The sequence below is a fragment of the Bubalus bubalis genome, chromosome 5, assembly GCF_019923935.1.
Source record: "Bubalus bubalis isolate 160015118507 breed Murrah chromosome 5, NDDB_SH_1, whole genome shotgun sequence".
NCBI lineage: Eukaryota > Metazoa > Chordata > Mammalia > Artiodactyla > Bovidae > Bubalus > Bubalus bubalis.
In genome coordinates, this window is record NC_059161.1 from 125266732 (window position 1) to 125288887 (window position 22156).

General features: G+C 57.8%; 2 protein-coding genes across 2 annotated transcripts; both read right to left on the reverse strand.

Annotated features, from left to right (window-relative positions):
• Positions 1-4: 4 nt before the first annotated feature.
• KCNK7 (potassium two pore domain channel subfamily K member 7) lies at positions 5-4268 on the reverse strand. Its single transcript, XM_006056463.4, has 3 exons — positions 2598-4268; positions 722-1120; positions 5-498 (listed from the first exon to the last, which is right to left on the reverse strand). The coding sequence occupies exons 1-3, from the start codon at positions 2914-2916 to the stop codon at positions 293-295; spliced, it is 924 nt and encodes a 307-aa protein (XP_006056525.4). The 5' UTR covers positions 2917-4268; the 3' UTR covers positions 5-292.
• A 144-nt stretch (positions 4269-4412) lies between these two features.
• On the reverse strand, positions 4413-22132 carry MAP3K11 (mitogen-activated protein kinase kinase kinase 11). The gene is made up of 10 exons (XM_006056464.4): positions 19794-22132; positions 14584-14764; positions 14246-14394; positions 13957-14132; positions 13589-13832; positions 12991-13104; positions 11688-11823; positions 11503-11594; positions 6071-6490; positions 4413-5275 (listed from the first exon to the last, which is right to left on the reverse strand). The coding sequence occupies exons 1-10, from the start codon at positions 20530-20532 to the stop codon at positions 4938-4940; spliced, it is 2589 nt and encodes an 862-aa protein (XP_006056526.3). The 5' UTR covers positions 20533-22132; the 3' UTR covers positions 4413-4937.
• Positions 22133-22156: the final 24 nt, after the last annotated feature.

Consider the following 22156-nt stretch of genomic DNA (forward strand, 5'->3'; position numbering starts at 1 on the left):
TGTGCAGGAATGGGGAGGTTTTCGGATGCCAGCCGAGGCGGGACCAGAGGCCTGACCTCTGCCTTTAAAGGATGATGGAGTTTGGGTTGTTGATGGCTGTAGGGAAGTCCCGTTTCGACAGAAGAGACGAGAACAGCTGGCTCTGTTACCTGTTTTTTTTATTAACACATTATTTCCCGAGGTTCTCACATCCATGCCTTCCCTTCCCTCCTCCGGATCCTTCCCCAGCCACTCCCTAGGGCTCCTCAGGCTTCTCCACCTGAAAGGAGCGCAGTTCCATGTCCGACACCTGTCAGCAAGCTGGGGCCTGTGCTGGGGCCGCTGCTGAGGGTGGCATGGTGCTCAGAGCCAGTTCGTCCTGGCCTAGGATGGCACCTTCGTCCTCAGCGTTCACAGGGCCGCTGGACCCGAAGAACTTCACCATGGCACGGACCTGGGGCAGCTCCGAGAAGGTCTCCACAGTCAGCAGCATGGCCAGGAGCCCCAGGAGCAAGTAACCTGGGGAGGGGAGGTTACTAGGGCAGCTCTTATGCTCCCACCCACCTCCCACCCACACAATTCTCTTCCCACTGCCAATTAAGGCTCTGCACCATGCCCTGGGGCAGGGGCCTTCCAACCTGTGAGGCTCAGCCTCCCCCGGGGGCTTATGGGAGTTGTAGTCCAGGATCTTCTTCCCGCCTCTCCTCCCCTCTACCCCATCCTCCTTAGCAGCCGGACTCACCCAGAAGCGCAAACTGGCAGAGGTGGTAAAGCACCGGATGCAGGCCACTGCCGCGGCCCGGCAGCAGGTCCCCCAGGCCGATGGTGCTGAGGGAGCTGAAGCAGAAGTAGATGGCCTCCAGCAGGCTGCAGTTGCCCTGCACACCCCACAGCACCAGTGCTGGAAGCAGCACGAAGACGCCAACCACTAGCAGGCCCAGTGCAACTGCCTGCAGCAGCGCAGCCCTGGGCGGCGTCAGCTGCCAGCAGGTGGCTACCCAGGCCCCGGGGCGGCTGAGCAGAGGCACCAGGCAGTGGCGCAGGGCAGCCACAAGGGCTAAGGAGGCCGGCAGCCCCAGGGCCGCATAGGCCACACAGAAGGCCTTTCCACCAGTTGATAGCGGAGCCATGTGGCCGTAACCTGGAGAGGAGAGAGCCACGGGTAATGAAGACCCTGGTGGGGCTGCTGGTTCCCGTTTCCCCGAGCCTCGCCCCTGCAGAAGGCTGCCCTCTGGTGGCCAACACAGCCAGAACTATTCAGGGCCTGTTCTCTGTGGGCTCTTCCCCTTGTTCACTGGGGGTCTTGGTCAAGTCCCTGAACCTCTCTGGATCACTCTTTTACATTCTGGAACATGAAAGGATGAAAAGAGAAGAATCCCCTCAGGCCTCTTGTAGCTGGGGTAATTCTGAGAGCTGCCGTCCTACCCCGAGGCAGCCTGACCTGAGAGATTCCTCAGTCTGTCTTTGATCCACACTTCCCAGTTCACCAGGTGAAATGTTACCCAGTCTTTCATTCATTCCCCAAAGGCATATCAAGTTACCCTGGGTGCCAGGCCCTGTGCTGGAACCTAAGTCTCCTCAGGTTCAGATGGGAGGTGGGCAGGAAAATCAGTCAAGACACCAGATATGGAGGGTTGCAAAAGAGGCAGTGTGCTTTTCAAGGGTGGAAAGGCATGTGCAATGGCAGGGCAGGTGAAAGATCAGGGCCTGCTGGGGGAACAGGATCAGCTGGTCCAGGGCTGTAAAACACAGATGCCTCGAGGAGTCAGAAGTGAGCCAAAAGGGAGTGGTGGGGACAGAGGTGGGCTGGAGAGCACGCACACTGTCCCAAGGGCGGGCCCTGTTCTCCAACAGGGGCTTCTGGCTCAGCGCAAGTAGGTTTACAAGTTTCTCCAAAAGAAGGTGGAAAATGGGACTTCAAAAAATATTCAGGACTTCATTCGTGGTCTGATGACTAAGACTCTGTGATCCCAATGCAGGAGGCCGGGTTCAATCCCTGGTCAGGGAACCAGACCCCACGTGCCACAACTAAAGATACCAGGATGAAGATCCAAGATCCTCCTGGGTGTTGCAACTAAGACCCAGTGCAGCCTAGATAAATAAATGAATTTCACACACTTCACAGGGCAAACACCGCACTCCCACCCCCCACCCCCACTTCCTGGGCTCTGGGCCCTCACACTTGTTTCCTCTCCCAGGAATTTCTTCATGTCTGTCTCTGTGCCCTCTTGCCTGGGCTAACATCTCATTAGCTAACATCCTCCCCCCACACTCCTCCTGGGTTGGTGGTCCCTGGGTTCACTCCATTTCCCTCCATCCAAGAATCCATCCCACCGCACAGGCTCCCCAGTGTCGCCTCAGGCCAGTGGGGTCTGGGCACCTCCCCTGGGTCTCACAGCTGCCTGGGGGTGGGGCTGAGAAGGCCACGCCTCCCTGGCACCTGAAGTTGAGGCACCAGTTGGGGTGTGTTGGTGGGGGGAGCCCCAGCCCTGATGACAGGCCTAATGAGGCCTGGGTTCTGTCTAGCAGTTTGGGGCTGGGGGAGGGCTGCACCCTCAGGAACCCTGGGTAGGGACCGCCTTGAGAGCGCCTTCCTGCCGCCCCACCGGCCGCCTTACCCGTGGTGGTGAGGAGGCTGGCGGTGAAGAGCAGGGCTGAGGGCAGATCCCAGTTCCTGGCCTCGGAGCCATTGCCCAGGCTGGAAACCCCATGGGCCTGGGCTACCAGGGCGGTGCCCAGCAGCTCTTCCAGCGCCCCAGCTGGCAGGCAGGCCCCAAACTCTGCCTGAAAGGTGGCCAGCTCGGCCCTGAGGTTGGCCTGGAGCCGAAGGGCTGGAGGCCCCTCCAGGGCCTGGAGCACTGTGGCCCCAAGGCCCAGGACCAGCAGGTGGGCCACAGCCAGTAGCCCGTATCGGGCCCAGGGCCTTAGAGCCCCCATGGTATGCCACCGGAGTCCGTCAGAGGTGCCCTGGGAGCCAACTCTCCACCACAGGCACCTGGGAGGGGCTGGGCAGGGTGGGGCTAGGGGGAGGGGCTGTGTGGGTGGCTGGAGAGGGAAGGAAGCCTGGGATGGAGCTGGGGTGAGTGGGGCCAGGAGGGGAGGTGAGGAGGTGGCTCAGGCTTGGGAGGGAGCTGGGTCATTCCTCTGTTTCTGGGAGCAACAAGTTTCCCACCCAGGTCCCCAAAGCTGGGTGGTTGAGTGGTGGGCGGTCAGGATCAGGTGAAGGCAAGGCGATTGACCAGTTCCCCCTCCCACAGTGGTGGTTCATGTGAGCTCACCCAGTCACAGACCCCATTCACTGGTCAGCAGGTCCCCAGACCCTGAGGACCCTAGAGGAGAGGACAGAGGCAGGTCCCTGCCCTCCCAGTGTTCCCAGGAGAAACCTGTTTGCAAGAAGGCAGGGCGAGTTCACATTGTCATAAAATCCCTGAAGGAAACGCCCTGGATGATGGGAGAGCGTTCTGGGGGAGGGGAACTTCGCCTGAAAAGCTCCCTTCGGAGAGCGACAGTTCAGCTGGGGAAGAGAAGAGGCCAGGCCAGGTGGGAAGGAGGTTGGGTGGTGAGAAAAATGGGGACCTATGGACAGGGCTACGGCAGGTACCCCAGATGAGAAGGTGGTGGCCTGGGCAGAAGAATGGGAAGAGGGATGGTGGGACTTGGGATGGGGCGGGCAGTACAGGTGTGGAGGACGCTGGGCGCTCTGGAGAGGTGAGGCTTCCGCCATTCCCAATCCTTCCTGAGAAACTTTTGTGCTCTCCCAAGTCCCCGCCCTGCTGAACACAGTAGACCTGGATGCGGTGGGGTGCAAAGGGGAGGGGGAGAGGGAGCCTGGACCACGACTCCCACAAACCACTGGGGGATGAGCCCAGGAGCCCCTGTCCTAGGGCGTGGCATGGGAGGGGTGATCTGCAGAACCCCCATGCCTTCTTAAGAGACCTGTGAGTGGAGCCAGGTGTCAGGGTGGATGACCCTCTTCTGTGTCCAGGCCTCAGGATAAAAACAAACCCTGGACAAACCCCTAAGATGCTGCCCAGAGAACTGTGGGCTCCTGAGTTCAGCAAGCTGCCTGGAGTGGGTGCAGCATGGCCAGGAAGGGGCCCCAGGGGAGGTGGTGTTGTTGTGGGCCCTGAGGATAAGTGGGGACCACCCCGCAACAGGAACAATCAGGGCAAACAGTCGCTTGAAATGATGGGAAAGGCCCGGCCAGGGTGGGAACAGGCAAGTAAGGCCCAACTGTGTGGATGTCAGGGAGGCTAAGAAGGGCCTTGTAACACCTGATGATCAACTGAACTTGATCCCGGGAGAGAGATGCGGTCCAGAGGATCCCAACCTTGGCCCAGGCCACCTGCCATTCTGCTGGGGGCCTGAGGTCACCAGGGTCATGGGATGGTCTGGATCCCCCAGTTATCTCCAAGAACACTGACAGGCTGTGCTTGGGGAGACAGCTTGGGGAGTTTATTTGGCTTCATTGGATCCTGAGGCCATGGCCCCAGCCCTGGCCAGGGCAGCAGGAAGGCACCCGGAGAGCCCTGGCCCCAGATGACCCCCAGGGCAGGGGGGCCCAGGCACTAAGCCCAGGGGCAGGGGACACAGTAGTAGGATTTGGTCAAAAGTGCTGGTGACAGCTAAGGCTGGCCCCTCTCCCCTGCACCTCCCCGCTTCCCTGCACCGCCCCTGGGGGGCAATTCCCTGAGACAGGCCCTGGTCCTCCCAACCAGCTGGGTACAGTGTCGGGCCCCAGTGGGGCGGGTAAGTCGGGGGACCCACCCGTTGCAGGTGTGTGTGTGGGGTGCAGGCCCCCCATCCAGTGTGAAGGCTTCCTGTGCAGTGTAGTGTTCCTGACCCCCAGAGGGGGCGGCGTCCCTGGGCGAGACCAAGGCAGCTGGAGAGACTGGCCTGGCTCCTATTCCAGTGTATGCTGAGGCTCCTCCAGGGCGGTGGGCGAGCAGCCGGCCTGCTCAGGGCCCTGCCTCTGGTGCCCACGGGGCCTGGGCACCCACGTCTTTGGTCTGCACCCTGCAGTCCTGAGGGGCCCCTCGGAAGGGGTTGGCAGGCGGAGAGTCCCAGAAAGGGTCTGAGTCTGGGAACAAGGTCCAGGGTGCCCGTCGGGGCGCAGGCTGTGGCGAGGGCAGGGGTGAAGGCCGTGGCCCAGCGGACACAAAGCTCCACGGGTCGATGCGGCTGCGGAGGGGTGAGGGCCGAGGTCGACTGATGAGGCCCAGAGGCGGTGAGCGCGGGGTCCCTGGGGTGCCAGGAGCAGAGCGTGATATCCCCGGCGGTGGTGAGACGGCACTGGCTATTCGACGAAGGGGAGGGGGCCCAGGTCAGGCAGTCACCAGCTCCTGGGTGTTCCCAGGGGGAACTGCCCTGCTCTGGGCCTCAGTTTGCTCATGGCAGTGAGCTCTGGGATTCAAGACTTCCATAACCCTTCCTGCTCTATGGTGCTGCGATTTAGCAGTTAAGAGTGAGGAAGCCTCGGGAGCAGGTCTTGATCAACCCAGCTCAGCAGCTGATTAGTTTGAGTCCCTTCATCTCTCTGTGCCTTACATGTCAACCAAAAAATGGGTCTAACCGGAGTGCCTAGTTCATAGCACTGTTATCAGAATTGAATGAAGCGACCTTTCTAAAAGACTAGAAATAGTACCTGGCCCAGGTAAACAGCCAGTAGGAGTTTGCTAAGAAGTGACATCGCTCAGTCAAGTCCGACTCTTTGCGACCCCATGGACTGTAGCCTATCAGGCTCCTCCGTCCAAGGGATTTTCTAGGCAAGGGTGCTGGAGTGGATTGTCAGAAGCTTCTCCAGAGGATCTTCCCGACTCGGGAATCGAACCTGGGTCTCCCGCATCTGGGTCTCCCGCATTGCGGGCAGACGCGTTACCGTCTGAGCCACCAGGGAGTTTACTAGGGAGGTCCTTATTACTTCTATTATTTCACAACCGGCCTGGCCCGCCCCGATGGCTGAACATAGAACTCAGCTCCCCACACCCGGAGGGCGCAGCTGGAGGTCCAGCAGACAGCTGCAGCCCTGCTCACTGCCCTGCGGGTCCCCACCAGCCCCTCCTCCCCCGTCACCAGGCAGTAGGCCGCTTACCGCGTCTCTCCTCTTCCCGCCGGCGGCTCTTGGCTGAGGGCTGCCCCGCAGCGGGGACACCCAGCTCCAGCAGCAGGGGCGGCGCGGGGGCGGGCGGGCCAGAGGCGTCGGGGCTCAGTGGGGAGGCTGGGGTTTCGGGCGTCTCGGAGGAGAAGCGGATGAGCGGGGAGGGGGGCGGCTCGGTTGGGGACGGGGTGGGCAGCGACGAGCGGGGCCGTGTTGGCGAGGGCTGCTCCACGCGCTCTCGGCCCGAGCCCCCCGGGGGTTGCAGGTCCCGGCCGAGGCCCAGCGAGGCGAGCAGGGCGGTGCCGCGCAACAGCGCGCGTTGGATCAGCTTGGGCGTCCCGGAGCCACTGCCGCGTTCGGTCGGGCCCGGCCGCCGGGGCTCCTCGGGCTCCGGGCTCGGCCTCGGGAGGTTACCTGGCGGCGGGTACACAGGTTAGGCCGACTTCCGGCGGCCCTGGAGCAAGGGCTGACTTCTGCTCCCCTGACTCCCCCAGTCCAAGTCCTCCCTTGGCATCCCCATTCTGGCTTTTCAGAAGTGTTGGGGGTGGAGGAGGGCAGTGCAACCTTTGAAAGCAGCAGGAGCTAAGCCAGGTGCCCTGGGGCCCATGAAAGGAGGGCTGGCTGGAGGGAAGGCCGGGGGTCCACCAAGAAGCAAGCTCAAGCCAGAGCAGGGCTGGCCTCAGTGCCCTCAATGGGCAGCAGAAGATATCCACAGGGGCCAGAGTCACAGCTGGGACCTGTGCGGTGCCCATCTCCTCCCTGGTTGGGCAGCCCTGGTCCTTCTACTTGCCTGCTCTGGCCTCCAGTGGTAACCTGTATAAGGCACACAGGCCAATTCCAATGTACACAACAGCTCTAAAGGGATACAACACTGTCTCTATTCCAGAAATGAGGAAATCAAGGCTCGGAGAGGTCAGTTGTTTTTGTCAGGCCTGAGCTGAGTGATTTAGGGGCATTACATTGTCTGAGCCTCATGCCCCAGGGGTTCCCAGGCTTAGCTAAGGCTACCCTGCCCTGGATTAAAGGACATATGTCCTAACCTGTGGGCCTAGGGTTAATCTGACTCCATTCTAGACCAAATGGGTGGGTCTGGAGAACCAGTCATTGAGGAGGTAGGGCAGCCTGTGATGGCCCCCCACAAACCCCAATTTTGGCAAGTCCTCCTCAGCTCTAGAACCTGCCATGGCTCTCTACGGCTGCTAGAAAAAAGCCTAAGCTCCTTGCTTGGGCTTTCAGGGTCTCTCTGTCTTCCTTGGGCCTGCCTGGCGTGGAGCAGTGGGTGGGGGTCCAGAGGAAGGAATGCAAAGCTGGGAAAAACGTGAGCTTCTGCAGTGAACCAGGACTTTGCTTGGGGTCGGTCCTCAGCCACAACCCTTCTTACCTCATCTCTTTCTTTTTTGGCTCGGCCCCAAGGCCTGTGCGATCTTAGTTCCCCCACCAGGGATTTAACTCACGCCCTCAACAGTGAGAACATGAAGTCCTAACCACCAGAAAGCCAGGGAATTCCACCCCCCACCTCCACCCCATCTCTCTCTTATCTCCTACCCAACCCCACCCCTGCAGTGGCCACTGCCTTCTAAAATGCAAACCTGCTAAAGACAAGTCTCTGCTTAAACCTCCCCCCCACCCCCAACTTCCAGATCCTTCCTGAACTGGCCCCAGCCTGCTGTTTCAGGCCTGTGAGTCCCTGGCTCTCAACTCCTTCAGTGAATTCCAACCAGGATTCCTCTTCCTTAGGTCTGGTGAGCCCCACGGTTGCACACACACACTGTTCCCTTCACTCAGCACACCTTTCCCACCTCGCGCTCAGTAGTCCCTTACTTAACATTTAAGACCCAGCTGAGAGATCACAGCTTCTATGAAGCTGTGACAGTGGTTTATAAAAAAGTACATATTTGGCTTTCATCTCATTCCTGGTACAGAACTCCCCAAACCCTTGGAATTTCCATATCTGGGTTCATATTGATGTCTTTTTATTTTGGCAGCCTTGTGCAGCATGAGGGATCTTGGTTACCTGATCAGGGATCAAACTTATAACCCCTGCATTAGGAGCATGGAGTCTTAACCACTGGACCACAAGGGAAGTCCCTGATGCGGTCATTGTTGGAGGATGGGGTCTGCCAGGGGAACGAACTGTGTGATTAGAGGGTTGGAACTTTCAACTTCTGCTTGCATCAGGGTAAGAGAGGGGCTGGAGATTGACTCCTGTCACCAATGGCCAATGATTAATCAATCACATCCACGTAATGAAGCCTCCATAAAAACCCAAAGGGTTTGGAGAACTTCTGGGTTGGTGAACCAGCAGAGGTGTGTGCCTAGAGGGGGCATGGAAGCTGTGTGCCCCTCCCACATACCCTGCCCTCCACATGTCTTCCATCTGTATGTCCTTGACCTGTATCCTTTATAATAATCTGGTAGTCTAGGAAGTAGATGGTTTTCCTGAGTTCTATGACCTCTTCAAGGAAATTATCAAATCTGAGGAGGGGGGTCGTGGGAACCTCAGATGTAGAGCTGGTTGGAGAGGAGCACAGGTGACAACCTGGACTTACAACTGGTGTCTGCAGTATAGAGGAACAGTCTTGTGATCCTGAACCCTTAACCTGTGGGGTCTGACGCTAATTCCAGGTAGACGGTGTCAGAACTGGATTGGATTGTAGGACTTCCAGCTGGTGGCCCAGAATTGGCCGGTGTGGGAAAAGCTCCACACATATGGTGTCAGAAGTGAAGCAATAGAATGCAGAGGAAAACAAGAACTTTTCCTCTTGTAGAAGCTTTGCCAGGGACTTCCCTGGTGGTCCAGTGGTTAAGAATTTGCCTTCCAATGTAGGGGATGGGGGTTTGATCCCGGCGGAGGAACTAAGGTCCCACATGCTGTGGGTCGACTAAGCCTGCACACAATGAGAGAAGCCCGTGTGCCACGATGATGACCAGTGCAACCAAAAAAAAAGTTTAAAAAACAAAATAGAAGCTTTTTCAGAATCCCCCATTAACCTATGTAGTTCTTGCTCATGCTATGCCTTGTACAGTCCTTCAGCCAGCCACATGCTACTCTCTACTGTACTTGTTTATTTCTGAGCCTGCCTCCTCCACCAGACTAGGCCCGCCCAGAGGTCAAGGCACTGCTGATCTCTAGCATGATGATGCCTGGCTCATTATGTGTCAGTACATGTTTGATGGAAGAATCCATTCTTAGAATCCCTGTGACAACCACATAAGGTGATTGCTGTTCCCCACTTTACAGGTGAGGAAACTGATCATTTACAGTGAGTTTAAAACAGAACAGGGGAAAAACATGTTTAAAACAAGCAAGAAAAATGGAACAAAGTGACGCTGGAGATCAGCACACCAACTAAGAATGGAAAGAAGTTACTGAGGTTGATATCCTGAGAAACTGAGATTCACAGAAGTCAGAAACTTGCTCCAGGTAACTTGGCAATAATTTTAATTTACCTCTGAACTCCCTGGCAGTAAGAGGTGGCAACCCTGTTGTTACGGATAAAGCAGAAAAACCATTCTTGACTCAGAGATGAAGGTGAAATCACTTCTACAGGGCCTCATGGAAAGGACATGGCCATGTGGTAGTTGGTGGCTCCAGGGCAAAAGCTTCATGGGGCAGTTGCTGGCAGACCGTGCCCACCAATCCGTTACAACCAGTTCCCCAGGGGCCAGCACACCCAGGCAGGGACAAGGGGTGGGAGATGGGACTCCCCAGTGGTGTGGCTAACACCTGGGACAATCTCTCAGGGACATCTTTGATTCTTAGCTAGGTTTTTGACTCTGTAGGTGGTTGGGAGGTCAAGATCACTCACTTGTGGGTGGGGCAAGACAGCTGGCTGAGGGCTTGCACAGGTGCAAACAGATGCTCAGCCAGCAGCTGGGCTGGGACAAGGGATACCCTTTCAGGTAAGGGGGCAAGCTGGAGAAAGATGAGGTCCCTGCTCCTGGGAGCCCAGGGAAGATAAGGCCAAAGGGATCTGAAGGGATCTGTAGACCATGGTCAGGGGCTGCTTCGGCCTGCACATCCAGCTTGACAGGACCTCATGTTCTTCATTGAACTTTCTGGCCTGGGGCATTCTAGAGCAGGTGACTCCAAGCAGCCCCCTTGGCCTTCCAATTCTCAGTTCAGTCCCTGTAGCACAGCCTGCTTGGGGCAATGCAACTGCTGGAGCAAGAAATGGCATGGCAGATGGGGGTCCAGGGCCCTGCCTCTGGAGTCAGTGAAAGTTCTGCGACTCCATGGACTATACAATTCTCCAGGCCAGAATACTGGAGTGGGTAGCCTTTCCCGTCTCCAGGGGACTTCCCCAACCCAGGGATCGAACCCAGGTCTCCCGCACTGCAGGTGGATTCTTTACCAGCTGAGCCACCAGGGAAGCCCTGGGCTCAAATCCCTGTTCTGCTGTGCGTCCTACTTCAAATCACTTTACCTGTCTGTGCCTCAGTTTTCTCCTCTATAAAATGGCACACAGGAGGGACCCAATAAATGTTTGCTGTTGTTATTACTGTGAATCCTAGCTTAGGTAATGGTGGAGGTGATGCATTGGGTGGGGTGAGAGGAGTGAGTCTAACTTGTTTGCTGAATGGGACTCTGGTCTGATGACAGCTGGGTCCTATATTCTGACTTTGAGAAGCAGGTTCAGCTGGGGGCTGTAAAGGGACCCTTGGGCAAGAGAGGCTGCAACTTTCTAGTCCCTGCCAATGCTGGGCAGTGCTTAGATGAGCCATGCCCCTCTGACCCAGGATCCCTGCTTTCTGCTGATCCCCTAGCTTCCCAAGTAGCTTGCAGGTGAGAAACCCCTTCTTTAAGTGAAAGCTTCTGGGGAGGCTCACTATGAGCATGAGTGTCAACATTTTCCTGGGTTCAGATCCTTAGCTGGGGGACTTAGATAGATTACTTTATGTCTCAGAGCCTCAGATGGGTATAATAATCCCTCATGGGGTTGTTGCTTGGATGAAATACCTGATACACAGCAAGTGCTGTTGCCATTATGGAAAACAGAAGAGCCCAGAACTGCCCCAGATGCAGTGAGGGGGCCCTGGATGCCCACCCGTTCAGCTTTCTTATCCTCTTTTCCACCTCCAAGCTCCCCAGAAAGGACTCTGAGAAGCACAGTGCAGTAGCCGCTTTTCTAACTCCCCCCCACATGCACAATTTCCTTCCCTTCTCTGCACCCAACTTCCTTTGGGTCCCAAACAGGGGCCACTGTTTCTTGTCTTCCTTTGCTCCCTAGAGCTTGCTGAGGGCACAGCAGCTGATGGAGGCCAGCCCTGCACAATGGGCCCACTCTGGGCCCCCTGAGGCCTAGGTGGGATCTCCATCAGTTGTGGGCTTATAGGTCAGACCTGGGTTCTAGCAATGGCCTGCCTTGCCATAGTACCCATAGGAGTGCAGCAACAGTTGGCTGGGGGCAGACAAGGCCACTCACCATTGAGCATTGGGGGTGTGGAAGGAGATCCTAGGGGGGATGAGTCATCTGAATCCAGGTACCACGTGGCTTCATCCATGCGGGACCTTCTCCTGGTGAGGGAATGAGAAGCGGAGTTGTGCTTCGTGAATCTCAGGACTGCTGGGAGGCAGGAGCTGCTGGGTAGGTGGCAGTCAGGCACTCACCTCCCGTTCTGGGCTTCTCCAGGCTTGGGGGAGCTGGGACCCCAGGCCCAGCATGCTCGGCGCTCTCCATTGCTTGAGTCCTCTAGACGTCTTGGGGACTGTCGGCCCCATGCCTGCCCTGGCTCTGCAGGCTCCACTGTGGTGGGTAGGGTGAGGGGGGGAACCGAAGGAGTCTGAGTCAAGACCAAGGACCCTGATCCTTGTCCTCCCATCGTAAGAACTGGGCTCCAGGGGCAACTTCTTGGAGGATGGGGAGCGGATAGTCAGGCTGGGCCCCATCCCATTCCCATGGTAAGCTTTGGGCTTACAGAGAAATTGCACAAACTGGGGTGGGGTAGGTGAGTGTGGGTCCTGAGACTGGCAGTGGGGCATCTCTTCTAGTCCTTCAGCTGGCATTTGCTGCTTAGGAGTTAGCACAGACACTGCAGCAGACTGGGTCTGAATTCTGACCCTGCCACTTATCAGCTATGCAGTATTAGTAGTTACTTCTGTCACTTTTCTCATCAGTAAAACCTAGGTAATAATAAAGACATCTACCTCACAGGGTCACTGTGAGGAATTAATATTAGCAACTGTTAGTCACTCAGTCGTGTCTGACTCTTTGTGACCCCATGGTAGCCTATCAGGCTCCTCTGTCCATGGGATTCTTCAAGGGAGAATACTGGAGTGGGTTGCCATTCCCTTCTTGCTGCTGCTGCTGCTAAGTCGCTTTAGTCGTGTTCAACTCGGTGTGACCCCATAGACGGCAGCCCACCAGGCTCCCCCGTCCCTGGGATTCTCCAGGCAAGAACACTGGAGTGGGTTGCCATTTCCTTCTCCAATGCATGAAAGTGAAAAGTGAAAGTGAAGTCGCTCAGTCGTGTCCAACTCCTAGCGACCCCATGGACTGCAGCCTAACAGGTTCCTCCATCCATGGGATTTTCCAGGCAAGAGTACTGGAGTGGGTTGCCAATACCTTCTCCAATTCCCTTCTTGGATCTTCCCAATTCAGGGATCAAACCTGGGTCTCCTGCATTATGGGCAGATTCTTTTTATGCTCTGAGCCACCGAGGACACCCTAATAATTAGCAAAGCACTTAGGAAAGTGAATGGCACATAGCATCATACAATTGCTAGAAAAAAACAAGTTGTAAAACGACTGCTGCTTGGGGAACTTAGATATCAGTTTAGATGGATGGGGAGGGAACCTGGGAGCAGGGAGGAAGAGGAGGAGGCAGCGCAAGGGATCCACTTCCAAGGATAAGGTTTGACGAAAGGGTGAGATCTGGGGAGAAGGACGTGGGCAAGAGGAGAAGCTGCTTACACTGGATGGCCCGGAACCGGGGAAAGGTGGGAGAGTCCCCAGCCCCGACCTCGAAGACGTTCCTCCTCCTGTCCAAGCCAGGCGAGGCCTGCACGGTGATGCGGTGTTTGAAGTCTAGGGTTGGGGGGAGAGAAGCAGAGTGCACGTTTGTGGTGAAGGAGAGACAGGATCCTAACCCGCAGGGCCCCTCGGCAGCGCCGAGGCCACGCAGGCAGTGCTGGAACCCGGCCTAGCACGGAGGCTAGGTGACTGGGGCCGGCCTCACTGGCTTCCTGAGATCCTGGATTAAGGAAATCCCCAACCCCGGCAAGCGCAGCGAAGTCGGAGAGAGCCCACCCCGTGCCCTCGGCCTTCCCAGAACATTCATGAGCCCCGCCCCTTCCCGGCCGCAGCCACTCCCAGGCCGACATGCAAATATTCCCGCCAGAACCCGCCCACAGACAAAAACACACTCCCGATCCCACCCCTTGCAGCCTCCGCTCACAGGCCCACCCACCGACGCCCTAGACCAATCCCAGCGCGGTCAGCCACCCGCCTGGCCCCGCCCCACCGCCCGCGAAGCCAATGGCGGGCGGCGCGCTGGGGCCCCACCCCTTACCGAGGGGCATGCTGATACGCTCCCCGCCGTCGCGCGCGCGGAGTTTGCTGCGCTTGAAGGTTCCGCGTCGGCGGCGAACGTGCGGCCGCTCGCGGTCGACTTGCTGCAGTAACAGCGTCAACTCACGCTCAAACACCTCCAGCTCCCACTGAGCCAGCAGGTGCTCGCGCCGCCGCAGCTGCTCTGCCTGTGAGCGCTGCTCACGCGCCGCGCGGGTCAGCTCCTCCTCGCGGCTCAGTAGTTCCTGTGCCCAGGACAGCGAAGGTGGTGGCGTCAGGCGGGTACGGTCCCAGGCGCTCATCCCCACTCTCCGTGAGACGTCCCTTCCCGGTGTCTCCTTCCACCCCTGGGACCGCGACTCCTCCCACCTTTTCTTTGGCCCGCAGCTCGTCGAAGAGGCCTTGGATCTCGCGCTTCCAGCCTTCCTGCATGGAATGGAAGGAGTCCCGCGGCATTTCCCGTAGCACCTGTGCCTCCAGCGCCTCCAACTGCTGAAGGATGGAGGCGAAGTCGGGCCTGCGGTGGGGGTCCTGCGCCCAGCAGTCTAGGGAAACGGAGTGGGGACGGGGGTGGGGGGGACAGGGGAAGGGGTCTGTGAGTGGATGTCCTATTGGGCCAAGGAGCTCTACCCTTCACCCTCCTGCCCCATCCCCTTACCAGCCATAAGCTGTGCGAAGGGCTCCGGGCAGGTGGATGGAATGGGCAGTGTGAGCTTGTTCACGGCCACACCATAGGCTACAGCAAGGCAGTCGATGCCACGATAGGGTACCTCCCCGGTCAGCAGTTCCCACAGCAGGACCCCAAAGCTGTGGGTGAGACAAAGGGTCTGGGTTCCCGCCTCGACTCATTCATTGCCATTTCACCCCAAAGCAACCAAGAGCTAAGTGGTCTGTGTCCTTCCCTTGGCCTCTGCTTATCCATCCAGCCCTAGATTTTGGCTGCCACCTCTCCCACCCCCACGACCCCATATCTGTCTAGACTCCACCCAGCCGCACCTCCAGACATCGCTGCCTTTGGAGAAGGTGGAAGCCTTGATAACCTCAGGAGCCATCCAGGCATAGGTGCCCGCAGCACTCATTTGCGTGGTTTTGTGCCACTCACGGGCCAGACCGAAGTCCGTGATCTTCAGGGTCTTGTGCTCCATGTCGTCACCTTCAATGGGCTGCAGCAGCAGAACTGGGGAAGAGAGGCTGGACTGTGGTTCCAGGCTCAGGGGGTGGGGACAGGGGAGGAGCTGGGAGCAAACTGTCATCTGACGGACACCCTGGCTAGGTAATGGGGGCAGTGAGGTGACTTGGTCTCAACCTTGCCAGAGCTCGTATCTGGGGTTGGGATAGAATGAGACAATAAACACAAGGCTGGGACATATTTACCAAGGGGCTCCTAGAGGTTAGGCATTTATACTCAGTGTTAGCACACACACACACATACACAAATCTGTAAGGTAAACATCATGGGATTCCCTGGTGGCTCAGTGGTAAAGAATTCACCTGCCAGTGCAGGAGACACAGGTTCAATCCCTGGGTTGAGAAGATCCCCTGGAGAAGGAAATGGCAACCCACTCCAGTATTCTTGCCTGGAAAATCCTATGGACAGAGGAGCCTGGTGGGCTCCAGTCCTTGGCGTTGCAGAGGGTCAGGCACGATTTAGCGACTAACAGTTCACTTCACTTCAGTAATTAGGACTCTGTACTTCCACTGCAGGGGAAACAGGTTTGATCCGTGGTCAGGGAACTACGATCCCACATGCCCTTGGCTCAGCCAATAAGTAAATAAGTAAATTGCAAGATTTGGGAAGATTTTCCAGAGGAAGTACCATTTAAGCTGAGACCAGAGTGAGGAGTTGGCTTCAGCTAGGTGATGGTGGGGGTTCAATCCCATGGACAGAGGAGCCTGGAGGCTCTAATCCTTGGGGTTGCAGAGGGTTAGACACAACTTAGTGACTAAACAGCAATAACAAAGACATCATTATCCTCATTTTGCAGAAGAGGAAACTGAGCAACAATTTGATTTAACCAAGGTCATAAGCAAACAAAGCAGGTATCACCCACAGCCTGGTATGCGTGGTTCCAAAGCCAGTGTTCTAACTTTCCCCTAACCCTGCACAGAACAGAAATAGGCCATATGGCAGCCTCTCAGCATTCGTGACTTTGATTTCAAAAGAAACCTGTGTGTTGCCATTTTGTCGAGGCAAGAGTGTGATTTAGAACCTCCCTGGGGGTGGGGAGCAGGAGGGAACTGCCTGGTGAGAAAGGAAGCCCAGCGGGCACTATAGACCCCTGGTGCCCATGTCCCACTGTGGCTAGCACCGCCATTTCCAGAAGAGAGAAAGATTCCAAAAGATATCCACTGATGTGGCTAGATGTGATGAGAGACGAAGGGGTCTAAGGGTGGTTGTTGACTAGAAAGGAGTTTGGGACAAATGTAGGAGTGGATGGACACGGCAAGGGTTCCTGGCTTTGTCCCTCATGGGACCACCATACCCTGTATACACAGGAAAGCCAACAACTTGCAAATGTCTCACCAGGACAAGCATAGCTCAAAGGAGAGAGGTTTTAAAAGAAAAAATGGAAGGCAAAGTTAGAGAATATTCGAGGGTCTGAAGCAGACTCTCTACTTTTCTGGTCATAGTCAACTGTTTTGTACAAAAGGGACATCCAAGCCAACGACATTTCTGAACACATATCCTTTCAGGGCACTGCTGCTGCTGCTAAGTCGCTTCAGTCGTGTCCGACTCTGTGCGACCCCATAGACGGCAGCCCACCAGGCTCCTACGTCCCTGGGATTCTCCACGCAAGAATACTGGAGTCGGTTGCCATTTCAGGGCACACCTCTCAGCAATCCTGCCCAGGGTGACAGTGCCACGGAGGGGACAGCGCAGGGTTCTGGGGTTGGGTTAGAGGAGACAGGCACCTTGTACAGGTGAGTCAGGGAAGACTTCTCAGAGGAGGTGGCACAACCAGGGTATTCACTTGTTTAGGCCTAAAGCCACAACTCCTGATCCTGCTGCTGGCCAAGCTCCCTGGGCCTCATGGGGGCATCTGGCACTGCTACTCAGCCCCTCCCTGCTGTCCTTGGCTCCCAGGGCCTCTGGCTGCTTGTGCTGTTTCCTTCAGGCCTCCCCACCCTTAGCCTTTTCAATGCCGGTGTTTCTCGGAGACTGGCCTCCCCTTGATGTCGGCCTACTGCCTCCAGGCTGTCCTGGCCTCTCCCAGGTGCCAGCTGCTCCCTCCTCACTGGCATCTCCCGTATGTGGAGCCCTCATTCAGAAGTGGGTCCAGCTGCCCAGCTGTCACCCTACCTGGTCTCCATGCCCTCAACAACCACCTACATTCTCCCACTGTGCCTGGCAAATCTTCCTGCCTTGTCTCCAAATTCAGAGAATGGTCCTGCAACCTATCCTCTCCTCTGATCTAAACTGGGGCTGACTCCTGAACAGTTAAAGCTGAGGATGACAACAAAAGTCAGAGGGTTATCATGAGTATTAAACAAGATCACCCTTTTTAAAGCTTTCACACAAGGATCTGACAGTTGTTCCAAAGATGCTGCCGTGAATCTCAAGTTGACTCTCCTCTCCATCCGCTACCACATCTTATTTGCAGCTTCACAACAGCCTCTGGCCTGGCTGCTAGAGTCTCAGAACCAGACCATTTAGTAAGCTCTGTGAATATCCGTTTCAAAGAAGAATCGCAGCAGGCTGGGGCGGGTGGCTGGAGAGGGACCAGGAAAAGGGGTCCATGTGCTGGGGTTGGGGAGGGACTCCCACTTCCTCTGGTGCCAGGACCAACCCATCCTCTTGAAGACCAACCCCTGCTACTTCTTGGTCAGGTCTCTAGCCACCTGTGGTACCTCACGGGCTGGTAAAGCACTTTCTGCACCAGTATCTCAAGCTGGGAGGCCAGCCTCCTTTTTTCAATCAGATCATCTGAAGCCCAGACAGGGGTGGCAACCCACTCAGAGTCTCAGGACTCCTTTGTACTGGTGACTTTTCTGCCAACCCCGTCCCCAGCTTGACCTCACACCTGTGAAGCCTTAGCCTCCCCTCCATGAGCCCTGCTTTTCTCCAATGGCCTTGAATTTGTTCCAACCCAAGCTGCTCTTCTGGTGTCTGATATAGACCTTGGGGATGGGGTGATCAGGGGTCACTCAGAGAAGGGGCTAGAGATCCCCCTCCCAGCACCCCCTTAGGTTAGGGCTCCCTGGCCCTGAAAAGGGACCTGGCCCCCAGCCCCCTCCCTAGACTGCCTCTGGGGAGCCCGGGAGTGGCCTCAGCAGCTCACACCTCTTCCGCTTCCCTCCCATGGTCCCTACTTCTCCTTTCTGGGAGGCCTGGCCCAGGTCTCCAATGGAGGGGGGAGTCCTTTGGGGGAGAACTGGGGGAGGTCAGGCCCAGGCCGGACTGGCTGGTCAGTCCTGTGACTCGTGGGCCTGGAGAATTCCCCCTCCTCTCCCCTCCAGGCTTCCTCACAAGGCCCCCATTGTCCAGGAAAATCACGCCATTGTTTCCTGCCTGAGCCCCCCCAGCCCAGGGACTCCCCCCCACCACAATGCCACAGACAGCACCCCGGGCCTAGAACTGGGGTCTGTGAGGTGGGAGCCCAGGCTCAGGGAGGCTAAGGGCACCCTGCCTGCCCTTCACCACCACCCAGACTCAGGGTGAAAGCAGGGAACTGGGGGTAGTGGGGGTGCCATCCCTGGCTCCTTCCTCTCCCACAAACCCCCCCACCCCCAACTCTTTCCTCCCCTGCAGGCAGCTGGGCTGGGGAGAGAGCAGAGGCTGGAGCAGGGGCAGGAAGCCGGCTCAGGGGCAGCAGGAAACGCAGGAAGCGGTGGGGAGGGTGGGGAGCAGGGGCCTGGGCTATTGTTCCATTTTTTCTGGAAAGAAAACTGGAGGAAAAACAGTAGACGGGAGTCCCCTCCCCCCAGGCCTTCGGGGAATCCCCCTCAGGCTGGGGCAGGGAGTGAGGGTCCCTAGATGGCTGGGGCTCAGCAGCGCAGCTGAGCGCTGGGACCTGCACCGTATTGTGGATGAGAGGAGTGGGTGGGGTGGCTGGCAGACCTCCTGAGGCCCCTCCGGCCCAGGAAAGGACTTGGGTATCACTGGGCCCTGGTGTTCTGCTCCCCACAAGCCTCTGATCCATGGTCAGCCCAGGCCGGGAGGCTCAAAGTATCCATGCTCACCCCTCCACAGGCCACCCGTGGCTCTCCAGTGGTCCTGCCGGCCCTTCCTCTTGCTCTTCGGTCTGCACCTTGGGCCCCAGCAGGCCCACCCACATCCCTACTACCGTGCTGGGTGCTGCCTCCTCGACTTTGCTCTCATCAGGCCCTGCCAGGACATCCAACTGGGTGTCTCTCTGAACATGCCCTGCTCTGGGCCAGGTGTGAAGCTTGCCTGCTTCAGGAAGCCCTGTGAATCTGTCACTTGCTTGTCTCGGGCCCATGCTAGGCCGTGCGTAGACCCGAAATGGCTGGAGATAGAGTGCCTCAAGTCTTCTTAGCCCTGCCACGCCCACTCCAAGTGCTGATTCCAGGCAAAGCCCTCCTGGCAATCCAGCCTTCAAATGTCCACACCCATGGCTGACAACCCACCGCATGCCGGGCATTGGGTGCCCAACGATTAAGCCCTTTCATCCTCCCAATCACTCCCTTTTTACAGAGTGAAATCGATACTCTGAGTTGAAATAACCAGCTAGAGAGAGTGCAGCCAGGGAAAGGAGTGGGGTTAGAATTCCATCACTGACCCCAGCTTTGACCACCGCGGGGTGGGGAGGAGGGGAGGGGCTTTTCCCTTTGAGATGTCTATTCTGGAGGAGCTGCCCACCACAAGCGGAGGAGACAGGAGGCACCTGCAGGACAAGTGGGCGCTCCCTGAAGATGAGGGGTGCAAGGATCCAGCATGCCCTTCCTTGACATAGTGGCCATGGTAGGCAGGTTGCTTACAGTTCTGAGAGATTCCAATTTTTTAACTTGGCACCTGTGAGCTGGGGTAAAGGCCTCTTCCTGGGGCTGGGGCGTAAAGGACTCTTGGGTGCCTGGGACTCTTGCTTTGGGGCTATTGTGAGCCCAGGGGCACCCCTGGTCATCTGAGATGCTCCTAGAACAGTAGCTCCTGTCTCTAGTAGATCCCCAGGTAGGCTCAGCTGCGAGCTGGCAGTAGATGTGCGCTCAGGCCATGCCACCCTCCAACCACGCTCCCCAAAACTCACTGTTGTTGGACTTGAGGTCTCGGTGGATGACAGGCACCAGGGCCTCGCAGTGCAGGTAGTGCATCCCACGGGCAATTTGCACGGCCCAGTTGACGAGCACATGGGGGGGCACACGCCGGCCAGCCAGGGCACGGCTGAGGGGCCCACCGGCAGCGTACTCCATCACCAGGCACAGGTTGGGCTCCTCCAGGCACACGGCCTTTAGGGCAATGATGTTGGGGTGCGCCAGCATGGCGAAAAGACGGGCCTCCTGTCGCACGCTCTCAGCCGTCACGCTGATGTCTTCATCGGGGTCCTGGCGAGCAGCTTTCACAGCCACCAGCTCGCCTCTCCAGCTGCCCCGGTAGACCTTGCCAAAGCCACCGATGCCAATCACCTCCTCCAGCCGCAGCTCCTGGAAGCTGGCCATCTCGCAGGGGGGCGGACCGCCGCCCCGAGACACATAGTTGGACGGAAAGATGCCCACCTGGCCACCCACCTGGCCCGCCCACCAGCCCTCATCGCCTGAGATAGCTGCATCCCGGGATAGCACCTCCACACGGTCGCCCTTCCGCAGGGCCAGCTCATCCTGCCCGCTGGGCTCGTAGTCAAACAGGGCTGTCCACACAGGGTTAGCATAAGCTGCCGCCTTCGGGGACCCCTCTGGCCAGCCTCCGCCGCCGCCCCCACCGCCCCCACTGCCACTGCTGTTCCATGACCCCAGTGGGCTCTTGAGGAAGAGGTTCTTCAAGGGCTCCATGGCTGGGAGCTGGCGTTGGTGGGTGTGGGGGACCTTCCCTGGGTGCCCCTGGTCCCCACCCCTGCTGACCGTCGAGGCCCTAGTCCCGGAACCTGGGCATCCGGGCCCTGGCCCTCAGCCCCAGACCCACGCCTCTCTGGGGATCCAGGAGTGTCGCCTCCCGGCCCCCTGCATCTCGGGCTTCCGGAGGAAGGCCACCCAGGGCAGTGTGGTCAGGCTTGGGGGGTGAGCCCCCGGGGCCTCCGGCGTCTCACCATGGCCAGCAAAGAGGGGCCCTGGCGTCCCTCAGTCTGGAGCAGTCCTGGGAGCCTGGCTCCAGCACCCCGCGAAGTGTAAGCTGGGCCAGCAAGGGGCAGCGCCTGGACTCTGGTTGGGTCTCCTTGCGAAGGGGGTGGCTGGAGTGTCTCTTGCTGCGGCTAGCTGTCTCTTCCTGGCTGGGCTCTCTCGACCCGAGGGCTCCAACCCCGTTCCCTTCTTCCTCCTCCCTTTGTACTTTGGCCCCGGGGGCGGGAGGCAGAGGTGGAGGGTGGAGTTTCACTTTTTTCCGCTGTTCTCCCTCCCGCAGGAAACAGCATCAGATGACGCGGGCGGGTAGCACCGCTCCCCTCCCAGAGGCTGCGGGGCGACTGGGCCGGGGAGTTCCTGGGTAGGCGGGCAATGAGAGGCCGACGGAGGGGAAGGGTAGCCCCCACCTCCCATGACAGCAGGTTCAGGGTCGAGTTGGTTTCTGCTAACAACGGGCCATCTCTCCCCTCTACATCCGCATCAGGAAAACTCGGGCAAAGAACCTGGCTTGGGAAGGGGACAAACCCGAGTTTCGTCTTGGCCCCGATGCTGCAGGGCTGTGTGATCCATCCTCTCTGTGCCTCATTCGCTTTGCATCTGAAAATGGGGCCAGAAGCTCAGCTTTGCAGACCTAGTGGGATGGGCGGCGGTGGGGGGGCGGGTTAAGACGAGGAGGACGGAACTGGCTGCACCTCGAGCTCTTGGAACGAGTTGTCAGGTCCTCCTTTCCCTCACCTGGGAAACCACTTAGTCATGCCTCTTCCCCGTGAAGGGGAGGAAACCTGAGACTGTGGTCCTGAAATGTGCGCAGTGACTGAATTCAGAATACCGAAACCGCGCTCGCAACCGCAGGATTGACCCCTTGATTGCCTTGAGCCTGTCACTTTAAGAAAAACGACGCTATCCTACTTCGACTATTTCTGCCTTTTTGAAGGATCGCTCTCTACAATCTTAAGTATGAGCTCTGACCCGGAAGTAGAAGCCACTCATGACGTCTGAGGTCTCGCACTGAATAGGTTGGACCTAGAGGGGGGGTGTGCCCCCGTAGCGCCGAACTGTAGCTTTAGTTCAGGCAGGTCCACGCCTCCATCCTTTTCCCCGCCTCTTGTAACTCACTGGGAGAGTTTTGCGCCAATTAACTCCGCCGTTACTCGATGGCAACTCAACTATCCCTTGGGTTCCGCCCAGTAGTCTCCGCTAGGCTGGCAACTTTCAGGTGTGCGCATGCGCCCAAGGGGTTTTGCCTTTCGACCCGTCCCTTCTCTTAGACCCGGACTCTGCGCAAGCCCGTAGGTCCCCGCTTCTTATCGCTCTACCACCTCCCTGCGCTTGCGCATTC